We start from the raw sequence: 17,659 nt of genomic DNA on the forward strand, positions 1-17,659 counted from the left end.
CTGATCTACTAATCAAGTCGATCAAGATGTGATTTGTGTGCATGCCGTGGCCTGTGGGTCAAGCAGAGATCGTCATCGATAAGTGAATTTCGAATCTCAGGTCCAGATTTGAACGGCCAGGAGAATCTCATCGTCTAAGTGGTTTTGTTGATGCCCCGTCCTATGTATTCAGATGCTCGTGGCCGGAATGATGAGATATCCTTTGCTCATGGATGTCCGGTGATAGTCATGTCCAGGCGAAGGGCCCCTTTTTATGGGAGGATCTTATGGAATATATTAGACAGATGCAGAGACACTGTTCCCGATAAATGCATTACCTTCTCCCACTTCTGAATCAACTGTAGACGTTCTCGTGACAGGCGAATCTGTCGTGGACTCAATTTCCATCGATTCTGGAGATGTCTCATGTCGTGGCACGAGAATGCGACTCTCAGCTTCCTGACGTACTAACTTTCGGAGCCTTTCAACCTCGATTTCTAGACTAAAGGCTCTGCTTTCGAGGTACTCGGTGTACGTAGGTGGATACTCTCGTCTCGAACGTTCATATGACTTCTCGCACGTTAAGCCCACTGACGCGCATCGTGAGCAATTGGGGTGCAAATCATCACAACGAGCCTTGAGAATTCGACATCGAACACACGCTTTGGGTACACGGGTTGAATGCTGTTGCCTTGGTGCTATGTATGATAGGCCGATGGTGTTGAGATCCTTCGATACTCCTTGCGCAGGTGAAGTCAGGTTCGTTGAGGCTTGCATCATCTCTGGGGGAGACTCTGGAAATTATGCATTCGCGAGAGAGTGGAAGAGCCAGAGATGATGATTGCGTTTGCGGGAGACATTGGCCCAAACAATAAGTCTTCATCCTTTCGAAACATCAGTGACAGCATTGACTCAAAGATCTTACCGATTTTCGGTTTCACTGATTCAAGGTGAACGATTCGATACCGACTGACAGCTTCTTGAGTCTGTGGGTCAACTTATGTTCGTCAAGACATACGTCGGTGTTTGCGGTCCGGAAACCGAAGGACTAAGACTGTTGATCACCTTCGCTTAGCAAAAGTACGGCTGGCGGACCGTTCAGCCACTGTCGATCCCAGGATTCACTGCTGCCACTACGCCGTACCCCAAACCAAACATCCCACATCACCAGAGGAACCTCACGAAAGATGAGGATCTCCTCTCTCGAATATGGAGCCCCCTCGCTCCTCCGCTTCTCCCATGGCGGGGGGTGCGGGAATTGCGAATGGGTATAATAAGTCAAGACAGACTCTGTCGCATATTGGGGAGACCCTGGTCATCATATCTCAAAAAGAGGTGCAAAGCAAAGCAAAGCAACGCAAGGCCAGTGGTGAATTGTGAATTTATTTACAAAAGAAATTTCCTTTTTAATTTTGTCATATCTTTCTTCTTAAACACGTGTACAAGATGGCGACTCTTGATATCCCACACCAACAACGAGCGGCAGTCCGTCAAGGCGAAGGAGAGTCGACCAAGACGGTGGTGAAAAACATCGATGTGCCACAACCGGGTCCTGGCCAGATACTTGTCAAGGTCAAGTGGACGGGTGTCTGCGCCTCTGACAAGTCCCTCCTTCACGATGAGTGGAAGCCCTTTGGGGTTTCCATGATGCCTCAAACGAACGGTATCGCTGGTCACGAAGGTGCCGGTGAGGTCGTGGCCGTCGGCGAAGGCATGAACAACCGCTGGAAGATCGGGGACAGAGCCGGCATCAAGTGGATTGCGAGCACCTGTGGAGAGTGTGAATTCTGTCTCAACGGAGTGGATGAAGTGCACTGCATCAGACAAATTAACAGTGGCTTCACGGCTCCCGGCACCTTTCAAGAGTACTGTCTGGCCGACGGCAGATACACCTCCAAACTCCCTCCCGGAGTGAAGGACGAAGAGGCTGGTCCCATCATGTGTGGAGGCGTTACTGCTTACGTCGCATGTAAGAGGTAAGGGAAGTCCGGGCTGCTTCTAGAGAGGTTCAAGTCGCTGAAATTTCTCTTTTCTCTAGATCTGGAGTGCGTCCTGGTCAATGGTTAGTCTGCCCTGGAGCGGGTGGTGGCCTCGGACATTTCGCAGTACAATACGCTCGAGCCATGGGTATCAGAGTCATCGCCATCGACGGTGGCAATGAGAAGCGAGACCTTTGCAAGAAGCTTGGAGCTGAAGAATTCATCGACTTTACAACCACCAAGGATATCGCAGCGGAGATTATGAGAATCACCACCTATGGTGCGCACGGTGTCATCGTCTTCCCTGCCACCAAGGAGGCATATGCCTCGGCTCCATCGTTTGTCCGACCAGGAGGCACAGTGGTCGCTGTTGGTTTGCCTAACGATCCTACCGTCCTTGCAGGAGCTCCACCCATCATGCTGGCCCTGAGAAGACTGAACATCGTCGGCTCCGTCACAGGCTCGTTGAAGGATGTGGAAGAGGCTCTTGATTTCACAGCGAGAGGTCTTGTTCACGTAAGTGCAACCGCCACGACCGATTCCGGTCTTCTATTCACGCCACACTTGACTAGTGCTAACTTAATGTCCAGCCTATCCTTACAAGAGGAACACTTGAGAATTTGGATGAATTCGTGGCGAAGATGAAAGCTGGAAAATTGGTAGGACGAGGTGTCTTGCAAGTTGCGGCATGAATGGGCGGCATGAATGGTGATACCTTTTCCTCCTATATCCGAAATGGCCGGCTGCGAGGAATTAGATAGAATCAATACCAGTTACAATGTAGATGACAAAGACGACTTCACCAACTTCATCTAGGGTTACTTTCACCGAATACTCGAAAGTAGACCTAAGATAGACTGCTTTACCAGGATGATGTTTATTGCAGCTGGCTTCCACCGAGGCTAATAACAACAAAAAAGGGCTGCAATCATTTCCCGGCTCCGTCCTACGTCAGACAGCCCCCTATACCTTACATGCGGGACGATACCTGGGCATGGCTGGAGTAAATGTGATATTCGTCATGTACGGCTTTCCGGACCGAATCCCTTGTACCGCCGCACCGAGGGTGAGATCTAGATAAACCGGGGGCGGAATAAGATGTGCGGAGTCGGGAAAAGGAGTTGCTGCCCATCCACCCGCAACCATTCTCAGTTAGTCTTGCACAATACTGAGCATTGATTCGAATATACAGGAAAGGAAGCGCAGAATGGCAGTCGGAGTCTAGTATGGAATACCGCAAACACTTTTACGGTTCCTCGACAACATTAAGTTAAACCCATACTCTCATTTGCAAGTACAGGTTCGCCATACAGACACCCAAGCGACCGACTGATCGGCCGACAAGATGCTTCAACCTGTACCGGAAGATGTCATGGAGCCTCCAGAGTACTTCAACTTCGCAGCAGATGTGGTCGATAGGTGGTCTGAAAGCGATCCCGGTCTGCTAGCAATGCAATGGATAAGTGACCAGTCAACGACCCCTCTCAAGTTGACATATGAGCATTTCAGCGTTCAAAGCAACAAGGCAGCGGCACTGTTAAGGAAACTTGGTGCAAAGCCTGGGGACAGGGTAATGATGGTCCTCAATCGTGTACCGGCTTGGTGAGTTGAGAATCTTACTAGTTCAGAGGCTTGTTCCTAAATCTAACGGATCTTTCATCACAGGTGGGAGGTAAGCAAGATTTCTGATATCTGAACAATTCTTGCAGCATTAGAGTGATTATGCTTACAAGTCCGTGATAGATTGCAACGGGAGTACTTCGAGCAGGCCTGGTGCTTTGCCCATGCACAACACTTGCCACAGCCAAGGATATTGAGGTTGGTCCTTCCTACAATACCACAACATCATGCTCAATCACTGACTTGTACCATCATTTCATCAGTACCGCTTGATCAGTTCGGCAGCCAATATCTTTGTGGGTAACCAGGCCAGTATCGCCAGTCTGGCAAAGATCCGCAAAAATTGCCCAGCTCTCCAAGTCGTGCTCCAAGCAGACGGAGAACAGCTGCCAGGAGTCATTCAGTACCAGTCCGCCGTCGATGGCATTGCAACAGGTTCTCCGACAGCTCACAAAACCAAGAAGAGCGACCCAGCCTTGATCTACTTCACGTCAGGGACGTCAGGACCGCCGAAGATGGTACAACACAACCACATTTCTTACCCACTAGGTATAGTCCATTGATTACCAGTTCTGGCATGATCATACCTGACTTGGAAAAGCGCACTTGCTCACGGGAACTTACTGGCTGGGCCTATCTCCCGGAAAGCTCTCTTGGACACTGGCAGAGCAAGGTTGGGCAAAAGCAGCATGGTAAGTTATGTTTTTGTTTACACACGGGCTACAGCCTGTCACCTCTTGAGGATCCCGTCATGTTTGTCAATCGCTCACGGTATAAAGGTCATGGTTCGCAACGTGGAACACGGGTGCCACACTTTTCATACAAGACACCAAAAAGCCATTCTCTCCGAGTGAGACATTGGATGTATTGAACACTTACCCCATTACGAACTTTTGCGCCCCTCCTACAGCATATCGACAATTGGTGACAAAACAAATGCATCAACATTGTGCTTCTAATACTCCAAAAGCTCTTGAAAGATGTGTTGCGGCAGGAGAGCCCCTTGATGAGGGCACCCTTGAAGCCTGGAGAGCAATGACGGGTCTTCAAATCAGAGAGGGTATGTTGGCATTCCCATTTCTTGACCTGTAATTTCACATATTCAACAACCTGTTCGCTGACTCAGGGCTATTTGATTTGTTCTAGGATATGGTCAAACGGAAACCATTCTTGTGGCCGGCAGCTGTGAAGGTGTGCAGATCCGCCCTGGTAGCATGGGCAAAGCCCTACCGGGCGTACCTCTCCACGTCATCGACGACGTTGGTCGACCGGTAACTGCCGGAGTTGAAGGAGAGATTGCAGTGCTGTCTGTGGATGAACGAGGGCAACGAACCCCTTTTGTGTGCGACGGTTACATGTCGAAAGAAGGGAGTCTCTCTCACAAATCGAGAACACGACTATCTTCCGACGGGTCCGTCAATGGACAATGGCATTTGACTGGAGACCGAGCATATCAAGACGCAGATGGATACTTGTGGTACGTTGGGAGGTCCGACGATGTGATAAACTCTAGTGGTTACCGTATTGGTGAGTTACCCCCTCCCCGGCATACCACAGTGTCTGCCAGAAGATCCCATCTTGGAAATATCAAGTCAAATCGCTCACCGGCCTTTTCACTGTCAGGACCATTTGAAGTGGAATCAGCTTTGAAACTCCATCCTGCAGTCCTTGAAGCAGCAGTCATCGGAGTCAAGGACCACTCGAGAGGAGAGGTCGTCAAAGCGTTTATCGTGGCTGAGCAATCGGTTTTGGAAAAACAAACCCCGGAAAAACTCAAGAAAGAGTTGCAGGAACATTGCAAGAAAGAGGCAGCCCCTTACAAATACCCACGCCTCGTCGAATTCGTAAAGCCCGAATGGCTGCCAAAGACCATCAGTGGGAAGATTCAACGAGCAGAGATACGTAGACGGGAGAGAGAGTCGGTCAGAACTAGTCATCTCTAGCCACATCACAAAGATCAAGTCTCTATCTATATGGGTGTCGCACGTCGAGCAAATTGTCATATCTCTTTATATCTTGTCAAGGAGACATCAAGTTCGAGCACCACTAGGCTCAAACGCCCAGTCTACCAGCATAACATTCACAAGTGTATAAGTACGTGTGTCACAATATTTGTGCATAGTTGGTGCGCATTGGACAAGGCACAGATTGATGTGCCAGCGAATTACACACCCAAATCGAATGACCCATGTTGAAACATACTGAATTTGACCGAGGATGCTTCAGAGACCTTGGAGCCGAATACCAAAGCCAGGCCCCCCTCTTCGATCCGTCAAACACTTTACTGGACTCCGTACTTGTGCGGGCATTGGGGAAAATGTCATTTGTTTCGTACTCCGTAGCTGAAAACGGAAACTTGCTAGAAAACCATTGTTAACACATCATTCAACTACTAGTCAGGCCCCGTTGTTTTCGCAACGGACGCAACGACCGGGAACCAGGACCGTCATTCCGTTTTTGCTCATCCCACATTTTTCGTTCCTGTTATGATCATTCCACCACAAAAAATCAGGGGAAAAAAGAGCTGTGGAGTTTCGGCGGCAATGCGGACCGGCAACCGCAGTTGACGCAGCCAGTTACCATACTCCGTACATACTTGCGGTGCCGAGAGATCAGCTGTAAAAGTACATGGTATCGGACCATAGGCGATGATAAATACCACCTGTCGGTGTACGAGGTAGACTATTGCGGAGGAAAGGAGATTTGTGGAGCGACCCAAGGTAACCGGGGGAGACGAGGGGGGATTAAACGACTCTTACCATTTGACTCGTAGATGTGTTGAAGATCAGCCCCCATGGAAGACTGCAATTAAAGGTACCACGGTTCCTTGTTCTCGTCAAAATATATATTCAAGAGACCTACAAGGAGAGAAGGGTCATCACAGACAAAGCATTCTGTGTCCCAATATTCTGTTGATTTGACATTCTCTCCAACAAAAAAATCCTTGTTCTACTTCATCCTTTCTACTTTCTCCTTCCCTTTCACACGTTTCTCTCTCTCTATGAAGGAGAACAGCAACACGCAATAACCTCTCGGATCATCACCTCGTTGTCGACGACACTACTTCAGTTCCGCAGTTGCCTGTTCCCCACCACTAGTCGGTTGTCATCATGTCAGACTACAAAGCTGGTATCGAGAGTGAGAGTGTCACACCTCAAGAAGGTAGGATCCATCAAGAAGACATGGAAAATCACCACAGCCACCTCAACAGCAACAACCGCGGCGATGCTCTCCAGCGACTTCGAACCGCAGGGAGTGTCACAATGTCCCCCGAACTCTTCGAAAAACTTTACCTCGCACCACAGAACAGCGTCAAGGGAGACTTGAGGCGAACTTTTGGCAACCCGACGCCGATCTGCCTGGCTGGGTTCTTGCTGGCTGCCACACCTTTGTCCATGGTCCTCCTGGGTTGGCAAGGTGCAGGTGGACTTGGAGCTGCAAATGTGTACGTCTGTTCTCGTTCCTTCTCAGACGCATTCCACCGTTTCTTTACGTCAGATATTCGACAAAATTGACTGACTTATTTAACCTCTGATAGTGGCTCTTATGTCTTTCTCGGTGGTGTCCTTGAAATCGTCGGTGCTGTACTAGAATGGGTTCTTGGTGAGTTTTGATCTTAATACCTTCATCGAAATCCTGTAGCTCATCTTCTTCACAGGCAACACCTTCCCGGCTCTTGTGTTTTCAACCTTTGGTGGCTTCTGGTTGACATTTGCGTCCGTCATGATCCCCAATTTCGGAGCGTATGCAATGTACTCGACCGATTCTTCTGATCCTGCCCAAGGACTCACACAACCCGCCTTTTTCGCCACATTTTCCTTCTTTCTCGTGGCAATGGCATTGCTCTGTTGCGTGTATTGTGTCGCCAGTTTACGAACGAATGTGGTTTTCTTTTTGATTTTCTTGACCTTGATACCAACATGTATGTACAAGACCTTCGCTCTCTCGCGCACACACACACACACACATTCTCTCCCTTGCTTCCTTACTGAGGACTGGACGACTGACAAATTCTTCAGTTGGCTGCCTGTCAGCTTCATTCTTCGACGCCGCGCACGGCCGAGCTGCCACGGCTCTGACACTCCAACACGCCGGCGCTGCACTGTTGTTGGTGGTCAGTCTTTTGGGTTGGTACATCTTTTTGGCCTTGGTTTTTTTGGCCGTCGACTTCCCACTGTCACTTCCGTTGGGAGATTTGTCGACCGTGATCAAAGGAGCCGGAGACAGAGCCAGAGCGAAACAAGCTGGAGATGTTTAGGGGTTACATAAATCGGTCTTGGATCTAAGAAGATGGTTTAGAAATCAACGGGTTAGATGTCTGAAAACATTCGTCGAAGGAATGAATAACAAAGAGCAGCGGACAATTATAACGATATATATATATATGGTAAATATATCCCATATGCTCTAGAGACCAAGATGCCTGGATTTATACAGAGATCATTCTCAAATGAGAACAAAAAGACATTCCTCTAGACAGGAAAGCATCGTTATCATGTTTCATTTCTATTCATCGTACATCTGGCATCTGTCTTCCTTGTATGTGACGACCTAGAGTGAAATTTGTGCAACCCCTTCCGACTTCCTCCAAACATGTTCATCTACCTACGTAAACATGTTTTGTCCGAGGTAATTCTCCACCTCCGGGAACAGCACGCCGCGTTGGTTCGTGTCCGGCCCCGTGATTTGTTGTTGCGCTCCTTGGTTCATCGTGTCGAACCGACCGAACAGGTCCTGCCACGACATGCTGCCGTCCATCCAAAACTCGGCCGCTGGGGACAATTGCGTCTGAGCCCTGGCAGACACGTCCGACATGGTACTGTAGTCGACCATCGCCCACATGGCCTCACAGTCTTCGGGGGACAAGACGGCAACGTTCACCGCGTCCGACGCCAGGTGGGCGAAGCGACTCGTGTCTTCCACGAAATTCCGAAAGGAAATTGCCTGTACACCCCACAAGAAATTAGTTTCGCTCCTTCGTCAGCTCGTTTTTGGGAAATGTAGGACGATACATACCATCAGAGAGACATTCCTCCAGTGTCTCCCGATTTTTTCGATGATCGATGTATTGGCCCTCACCAGGTCTGCCGACTCTGCTCGTTTGGCGTCTGAAACGTCATGGAGATGGAGTGCGGCAATGGACCCTGCCACCACCATGCAATAACCATAGAACGACGCCCGAAGCATGGCGCCGGCCTCTTGTGCCTCTTGTAAAAGTTTGGTCATTCTTCTAGAGTGTTCCCAGGCAGTTTCGAATGCTCGCGTAAGAAAAGTCGACGGCGCCGCTATTTGACACGACTCTAACCGTTTGCGTAGCAGGAAGGGGTGGTGCAACAAACAATAGGTCAGATGGAACAGCGCGCGAGAGAATATCGCAGGTCCAATCGCGTGTTGGTCGATGTGGCGGCCCCCTGGGGAAGTATGTTCGGCCACGAGATCGGTGGGCGATTTGGACATTTGTAGAACGGTTTCGAGATACACAAGATCGGATTGGATCGCCACAAAATCCGAATTGGCACCCCAAGGTGGATCTTGGCTTCGAGTGTTGAATTGTTGCAGCATGTACTGTGCCGCTCTGCCCAACGTGTACGCCATGGCCACCACGTGAGAAAACGGACCCAACTGTTCCGGGGTTGAGAGTTCTCGGTACGAAAGTTGCTGCAACGTCAAAACTTCTTTCCATGCACCCGATCTCCAGGTATCTTCATCAGACGGAAGTTGAAGTTGGCATGACGCGTCAAGTATGGCCGGCGGACGTGCTCGTCCACACGAAACCAACCTGTCCAGTAGGTAGACTGACCAGAAAACTCGGCGTCGCTCCTCTTGGACGGCAAAAGGTAAATCGTGGGCACTTTCAAGCATGAATTTCATGTCCTGGGCAAAGCGTACTGCAAGCCCTATCTTTATCCATGCAAAACAATGGCGGTTCTTGCCGGCTAGACGTACGTCAGTCAAATGAGGCAAATCCCAAGAGAAAGAGGAGCGCTGGACCTGTAAAGTCAAAAATCGACAAAAGAGTAAGAGTCTGCACCATACGCAAATCTGCAGTTTGGTTGTTGGAAAAGCAGGTCGACACCACCATTTTCCACGACTTGTTGGCGTAGAGCACTGCGGCATTGTGAAGGTTGTCGAAGAATGGATTCTTGGAGAAGCGCATGGCAGAGGCCAATACGGCGAATAATAAATGATTTGGTATTTGCCCTTTCCATAGGCTTTCTCGGAAGTTGCCTTCGTGGAAGAACCCATAGGGCTGATTATGGCAACACTCAAAGTAAATATCGATTGTCTCGAGCAAAACTGGGAGCGGGAGCAGGCCCGAGAAGGGAGCTTGGTCTTCAGTTTCCCGATTTGAATTGTTGTTGTTCCGTAGTTTCTGGTTCGAGGGCTCGGCAACGGGGCTCGGGATGCCAGACTGCCCAGGAGAATCCGCAGAGGCTCTGACACCTACTGATGGTCTTTCCTCGAGGTTCGCCCGAGGCCTGCTAGTATCTTAGTGTCGAAGAGTCTGATGAAGGCAGAGCTACAAGCACTCACCGTGTCGAAGCCTGAGACATATTTTGAACGAGTCGTTCAACGTTGGACATTCGAGCCGACACATCCCATAAGAATGTCAGCCTGCAAATTTTGGACAGCAGCATACCGTCATTACCTGCATACCCGCTTTGAGGGCCTTGAGCGACTCAGCGATTTCATCCGTTGATAATTTTGATGAGCGATCTCCTTCGGGATAGTGACAATCTTGAGCATAGATAAGCACATCTTCGATACCAGCTTTGCCCAATTTTTGTTTCCGACTCACCTCGACGATGTCTTCTGCAACTTTGACATTTTGGGCGATCACCAGTACACCTCGCCTTTCTCCTCCTAAGGGTGGCCGGTTAGTCAATTTGTCTTTCGTTCAACGGACTCATATCTATACCGGCACTCCTGACAGGCTTGGCTCACACGTTGAACAGGCTTGTAATGTCCGGCCGAATCTGGTGCCGAGTATTCTTCACCACCGAAGAAATCCATGGGTTTTGTCTCCAGGTATAGACCTGCCGCCACCCAGCTTATCTCAGAAGTCTAACGACGGTTAAGGTTCGCAAAGGATGCCATGGCACCGACTAATTCTAGGTTTGGAGGCTTGGAAGAGGAGTGGTCAAGGGCACAGTAAAAGAATCTGCCTTCCCCTACGAGGTATGGAGTATTTCTGGGGAATGATATTCCGGAGGATAACGGGGAAAACTCGCTACACCCTGTCAGGAAGGTCTGCCGAAGTACCGCAATTTTCGTGTGAGTTCGGAGCAACGGAACTGAGGCTTCGCAGCCACTGAATTCAAGAATCGATATCAATCAGGGGATTGTAGCTGTAAAGGGTTGAAATTGATCTCAGAAAATAAAGGACATAATATTTCAAAATAGTAGTACATATTTACTCCGTACCCAGGTAATCAACAATTGGGGGGTATCTTGCAAGAATCTCCATATCTTTCTAACCGTAGCATAGCAATCCTATATCGTCCGAAGGGTATCGTCTTGTCTATGCTTTTAGTGTGTTCCAAATGATTCAAGTAATTCTTTCTGCGTTGAACGACTCTTCTCTAGTTCGCTCCATGTATTCGTGTTCTTCTTTTCAGCTTATCGTCATCCAATGTTCAGAGCGTCAGAGGATCGGTGTTCTTGCTCATGGCGTCATGCCAAATCAAATTTTGAGCGTGACCTGTCCTCATATGCTCAATGTACTCGGCCGTGGCTCCTGTGGTCGCCAATTCATATCCAAGTAGCACCGTCAACAATCCTCGACAAGTCGACGTGTCGCATATCCGTCGCCGTTCATGTGTCTGTACGGGGGCAGCATTGTGCTTGGGCCTCTGGTACGTTCAAGCCATTTCTTTCGTAACAAAAATCCGTGAAGGCCGAAACCGACCGATCCAAAAGGCGAGTGACAACTTCCTGACGCTTGTGGTGTTGGTATTTACTTGTTTTCGTTCTCAGTGCAGCTTTCAATCAATCCGGAATCGAGGGTCTTCACAAGTTCCCTGGGCTTCCTTGAATGCCTTGACTCTCTCGAGGATCCAACCGGACGCATACTCCTCCGTGGTTTCGATAGCGTGGCCCATTTTGATGTGTCTATTCAGCTTGCAAGTACCAGGGTGCCACGAGAATTGTACGCAATCGCCATCATCCAAACAGGCGACGTGGCAAGCCTCAAAGGATCCGACAGATTGTTTCTGGAGCTCATTCAACTCATCCCACATCTGCTGCTTTTCTTCATCGCTCTTCTCATCCCAGTCATGATCTTCCTTGACGTGGTCTGGAGTAGGATTCGTGAAAATCTTGTCGCCCGAGTAATTGTTCCAATCGAGTTTCTTATCCGCAATGTTCGGTTGGACGAAATACTCAAAAGCGTCTTTGTAAAGGTATGGTACGGATCCCGGGTTCTTTTCGTCCCATGTTTGGTTGATCCAGGTCTTTTCAAACTCCCAGAGGTCCTGGATGTCGTAGGTGTGGACGTGGTGCCAGGTGATGGCGGGCGAGCACCAGTAGGGAGGAGCCCAGGCGATAGAGCATGGCGGATCAACTTGGAACATGGGCCATGCACCCCTCACGTCCACGCCGGCGTGGCCCATGGCGACTCCGAGCATGACATCGCCGCAGCAAATGGTGGATGTTTCCCTCTCCCAGTCGGCAATTCTTGTGGGAGTGCGAATGGCTTCGAACTTCTCAACGGCATTGCGAGACAAGAGGTAACCTGTGCCGCCTTGGGCGAATTGTGTGTCGCCATGCAAGTACACGCAGCCGGCGTAGAGAGGGTCTTCAGGATCAAGACGGTTGAGAAGCAGGAGAAGGTTCGTCCAGCCGAGGTACGTATCTGCGTCGATGGTCATGAACCAGTCTGCTTTGGGATACTGGGTGTAGGCTTTGTGTAGCATGGGGATGTTCTTCCATTTGTCCAAGTTCCAGCCCTTCTCGGAACCCAGCACACTTACATCTCCGTGCATCGCATGGGCTTTGTGGATGTTGTGGTAGAATTCAAAGTCTTCGTGGTTGTTTTTGTATTCTTCGCCAATCTCGTTCAATGCATCGTACAGGTGAAAATGTCCCAGATCTTGCTCCATGTCGGAAAATATCATGAGATTCGGTACGCACTCAGCCAGAGTGATGAGTTGTTCGGGCAATCGTGCAAATACTTCCGTGGCCCCCGTCTTGACGATGACCACGACTTTGTCTGCGCCTGGGAGTTGTCGGCATGCCGGGATGGAGGGATCAAAGGGTTTGTAGAGGAGGCCAGGCGCGGTCGGTTTGGGCGCAGTCTCCTCGGCCGCAGGGGTAGAGGTTGTCAAGGAGGGCGCGGCCACAGGGTCTTCAAAATCGGTGATTTCGGAGGTCAGATTGACATCTTGAAGTTGGGTATAGTCTAGTTCGGTATCGACGTCGCCAACGACCCCGGAGGCGTCTGATTTGGAGCCATGCCACCAGGACTCCGCGCCCGGCGTAAGGTCGTAGTAGGAGACGCCAGAAGATGGGAGCAGGTGGGATCTAAAGAAGAATAGGCAAAGTATGACTGCAAAAACGACTGCGAGTTTTATAGGGCCGAGACCACGAGGGAGGGTGAAGGGCATGTTGCCGTTGCCGTCTAAGGATGCGAGGGTCGACAGCAACTACCTTTTACCCTGACAACCAAATACGGTGGAAATGAATGAAGGCAGAATCAAAAACCAACAAAGACTGAGATAAGAGGAGATTGAAAGAATATAACATTAATTCATTGGTGTTACATTGAGTAACCACTTGACCTACTCCATCCCTACTGTAGAGAGTAAGTCAAGAGGTTAATCCATTACTGTACGGAGTATTCCCAAGTAGTTTGGAGACATTGATTCAAGGGATGGATTCTTCATCCCGCTCAAAAGAAATGACGATGAAGCTCGTATTGGCTGGCATCATCTTGCATGGGTCTATTTCGGGTACCTGAAGCTCATGCGAGAAAATCCAAGCTGTGATAGGGTTGCAAAGGGCCCTCCTGGCGACCCTTGTTGCCGCTGTCGCCAATGGGAGATTTCTTTACCTGACACGGTCCGGAGACGAAAACCTCACTAGGCTCATCGTGCATACGCGAGACGAGCATGAACAAGGGGCTTGCGGAATGGCTGAAATCACCCCTCGACCTTTGTTTCGCATCGAGTGGGATGATTTGATCCTTCGGTCTTGGTGTCGGATGGACTCACTGCCCTCAGAGAAAATTGTAGAGCACATTATGATCCTAAGCTTCTTACGTTGAGCATCTATTTTTACCAGCTCAAGTTTTCACTGTCTGTGCGGCATATTTTTTCAGCTTTCTTTTCACCTTCTGGAAAAACGAGCTTGGACCGCAAAAAGGCTGTTGCACAGCATTCCTCACATCTCGACCCTCTGGACTCGGAACTGTAGCATACACACTTTTTTTTCCTTTCTTTCCACCTGTCGAGTCTAGAATCGACCCGACCTGATGGAACACGGCAATACTCTCCTGTCTCTGTGCCCTATTGAATACCCCTCCACATTTGCAAGTTCCCAAGAGATGCATCGAAGGACAGAGATAGGTTAGTCTGAACCGTAGACTTCTCATGGCTGAAGCCAAAAATATTCACCGCCGGTGTTCCAGGCAGCCTTTATCCTGCAGCTGAAATTAATCGATAAGAAAGACTTTGGCCCCTCATGCGAAAGGTACCGAGGATAGCTTGGGACACGGTACAACCAGGCACTAATTAAGTACGGAGTCTTCGTATCTACCCCTATACTCACTCCATGCCCTTCGTTCTTCTAAGTCTCATGATGCCCCGATGCCCCTTGACCCGGCTCTCAGTGCCTTGTTCTTAGGCTGCAACTTGCGATGCTTTGTCAGACGCAACTTCAAGTCCATGATGACTCAGTAAAGCCTCGGTAGGTCACGTGTCGTGTCAAGTCGCGTTATCGAAGGGGAACGTGTCAGTCTCGCGGCGCGTCTCCTCAACATCAACATCAACATCAACACCAAGATACGGAGTACTAAGGTTTCAACGGGGTCATCAATTCAGTTGTCCTGAGCGCCCCAAGCTGCCGCGGGTGGCGTGGCAGCTCCTGAACATCCTCGGCAGACCACACATGATTTAACAACAGTGATTTCGCTTGAAGTGAATAAGTGACATCTGACTTCACCGGCTACCTGTCTATCATTACACGTCAAAATCAGAGCAAAATATGAGAATTTCGTACTCATATGGCCAAAATTGTACGAATTCGAGCGACATCTATCGATTTCTTCTTATGGGGATCGATCGCCACGAGTACAGATCTGCCACCGTCTCTGAGATCAGATCCTGTTTGACTAAAACCTCGCATACTCAACCTCTTAACGACACCTCCTCCATATTTCGAAACCATTTTTGGACTTGCATCACATCTACGTTGCGAGGATGCATGACTAAGCTTGAATCTCACGTGGCGGCAGCTTTTATGTCCCCGGCCTTACCCCTTACTTGAATTCGCTTAACTCAGGTATGTATTTCAACGGCGTCTGTCACCCGAGCACGCACCGAGTAAGTGGGGCCCCATTGTGTGCTAGCACTTGTTAATGGCTTGACCCGATAGCGAGCGCCCCTTCATTGTTTACATATATCATGCCTCAAGCATTCAATTTTAGAGAGTCCGTGTTGCTGACTGGAAGGAGTCTGAGGCGTGCCTATCTACAGGCGCTGAGACCACCTTCCAAGTCCAACCTGGTAATGACATTCTCAACCCCTCTCCCCTAACCCACGACAAGTGAAATGCACAGTCCAAACTCGCTCGTGAAGGCGCCCTCGCCAATTTCGAGATCCTCCTAAGCGATCCGGGCCGAATCCATACTCCGTACTCACTCCTGCATTCGCGCTCTCGATCATGAGTGCGATTATACACCCTAGGATCATGATGGGCGGATTGACAGGCCCAATTCCCGCAAAAACGGCAGGCAGATAACTAATTGGAAATGAGAGACGAAGCTCCTCATACACCAAGATTTCACCCTCTCCATGTTACTTCTTTTCAACATCTGTGATGACTACGAGTCTTCTCTCAGAGCATTATAGCCATTTTGACTGATGGTGCCATCCATGACTCTTTCGTTCTGCTGACGTCCTCTCAGCACGGTTGTACCATTAAGTTATATCCTGCACGCCTCGGACAACTATGTCGAGGGTCGCCTCAGATATGGAGGAGCAGGGTACTCCGCTCCTCGACGACCTCAACCATGGCGAAACGTCCTCCAAGCCATTCCTCGAGGTTGAGGAACGGGAAATACCTGCTACCATTGATGCTGGTTACGAAACCCCCACGCCACCCTCCAGATCCCAAGCCTTACCCTCCAAGAAGACCTGGTTATCAGGATGGTCGATAAATCCCTGGTCCATCCTCCCTCGCTACATCCAACCGGGTGGCCGACAAAAGTACAAGCAACGACGGTCCCCGACATCATATCTCGACGCACTCCGCGGCTATGCGGCCGTGTTGGTCTACATATACCATTGCTGGGACCTTCCGCAAATCTCTGTGTTTCATTGGCATTTCATTCGGGTACCCTGGGTGGGCGGCCCGGGGATGGTGGCCATCTTCTTCGTCATTTCTGGCTACGTTCTGAGTTACCGTCTCATCAAACTCATCCGGATGCAAGAGTCGGCCAAACTTTTGGATAGCCTGGCCTCGTCCATCTTTCGCCGTTACCTTCGCCTGTATTTGTCGACCGCCTTCGCCACGCACGTCTCGGCCTGGTGCATCTACTTTGGCTGGTCGCTTGGCCCGTTCGCCGACCGTCGCCTGCCCACCCTCACCGGCCAGCTGTGGGACTGGTTCCGTGACGCCGTCGCGACCAGCAACCCGTTCGCCAACATCGAGGGTTGGATCCACGACGGTGTCTTTTTTTCACACTACCTTGGACAGATGTGGACCATCCCGGTCGAATATCGCGGCAGCATCGTCATTTTCTTGTTTTGTGCCGCGGCATGCAAAATGACGACGAGATGCCGCATGCTTTTCTCTTGGGTTGTCGTCGCTTTCAGCTACTACTGGCGCGTCGCCTACGTCGTCGAGTTCATGTTCGGTGTGTTCCTTGCCGAGTTGTCGTTGATCCTGCACCCCGAACGACATGGTCTACCGTCCCCGCCAAATCTGGATGTGACGGCCGCGGCCGCGAACAACGAGAAGCATGACTTGCGCTCTTCCAGGAAATCGCGCGTCGCCCAACAGGTCATCTCTTACATTTTGTTGATCGTCGGGTTGTTTCTCTTGGGCCAACCTGAACCGCCGGCCTTGGGTTCCACCGGCCCCTGGCCCTGGCAATACCTCCAACCCTTGATCCCTTCCTGGTACGGCGACGCGGCGTACACCTTCTGGCTGTCCATCGCGGCCTGCTGCGTCGTGTCGGCCGTCGACCTGAACCCGACACTACAACGGCCGTTTGAATGGAGTTTCTCTCAATACATTGGCGATCTCTCATTCGGCATCTACGCCATGCACGTCATCCTGCTGTACTCGCTCTACCAGCCCAAAATGCTACCCTGGCAGGTTCGGCATCTGGGGGACTCGACGATCGCGTACCTTCCTGGCGCGTTGGTCCTCACCGTGTTGCTGATCTGGGTGGCCGACTACTTTTCCCGCGTCGACAAGAGAATCGTCCGTTTTGGAAGATGGCTTCAAACGAAATCGTTTGTCAAGTGGGAGTAGATTCTTCAGACCTCCTTTTTGGCCATCTTTGAACCATTTTCTTTTCGTGGCATCATCATCCTGAGCGGTATATTTTCTTTTCCCAATTTTTTGGGAATTTTTTCTTCTACTCTTGCAATTACATAGCAGCATATCATTCATACAAAAATAAAACACGTCAATGTCATGTCGTGCATAGGAAGTAGAAATGAAAATAAAACATCTTTGGGAGCTAAATGTCGAGACATCTCTTCCTCTGTCGTGAGGATGTTTATTCTATTACTTACATCACATTACATGTAATGGCGCGATGATTTTGGGTTTCCCCTTTTCTCGCTTATAAAGTTTGTTCTTTGCAACAATTGAACATTTTTGATACACGATACACTATGTCACATCAGGTG

At 49.9% G+C, this 17,659-nt stretch overlaps 3 protein-coding genes across 3 annotated transcripts; 1 reads left to right on the forward strand and 2 right to left on the reverse strand.

Annotated features, from left to right (window-relative positions):
- Positions 1 to 8,183: 8,183 nt before the first annotated feature.
- Positions 8,184 to 10,162, reverse strand: PV06_06942 (uncharacterized protein; the record flags this gene model as incomplete). Its single annotated transcript, XM_016408116.1, has 4 exons — positions 8,184 to 8,522; positions 8,595 to 9,514; positions 9,570 to 10,057; positions 10,113 to 10,162. The coding sequence occupies 4 exons, from the start codon at positions 10,160 to 10,162 to the stop codon at positions 8,184 to 8,186; spliced, it is 1,797 nt and encodes a 598-aa protein (XP_016261596.1).
- An 811-nt stretch (positions 10,163 to 10,973) lies between these two features.
- On the reverse strand, positions 10,974 to 13,183 carry PV06_06943 (uncharacterized protein; the record flags this gene model as incomplete). Its single annotated transcript, XM_016408117.1, has 1 exon — positions 10,974 to 13,183. One exon carries the CDS (start codon positions 13,181 to 13,183, stop codon positions 11,564 to 11,566), a length of 1,620 nt encoding a protein of 539 aa, XP_016261597.1. The 3' UTR covers positions 10,974 to 11,563.
- Positions 13,184 to 15,556: 2,373 nt separating this feature from the next.
- On the forward strand, positions 15,557 to 17,430 carry PV06_06944 (uncharacterized protein). Its single transcript, XM_016408118.1, has one exon. The coding sequence runs from the start codon at positions 15,747 to 15,749 to the stop codon at positions 17,274 to 17,276; it is 1,530 nt and encodes a 509-aa protein (XP_016261598.1). The 5' UTR covers positions 15,557 to 15,746; the 3' UTR covers positions 17,277 to 17,430.
- The last annotated feature ends 229 nt before the right edge of the window (positions 17,431 to 17,659 follow it).

This window comes from Exophiala oligosperma (assembly GCF_000835515.1).
Source record: "Exophiala oligosperma strain CBS 72588 unplaced genomic scaffold supercont1.6, whole genome shotgun sequence".
NCBI classification, from domain to species: domain Eukaryota; kingdom Fungi; phylum Ascomycota; class Eurotiomycetes; order Chaetothyriales; family Herpotrichiellaceae; genus Exophiala; species Exophiala oligosperma.

Bases quoted from the DNA above. Each gene is read 5' to 3' on its own strand.
- PV06_06944 (XM_016408118.1), top strand. From the start codon at position 15,747: ATGTCGAGGGTCGCCTCAGATATGGAGGAGCAGGGTACTCCGCTCCTC.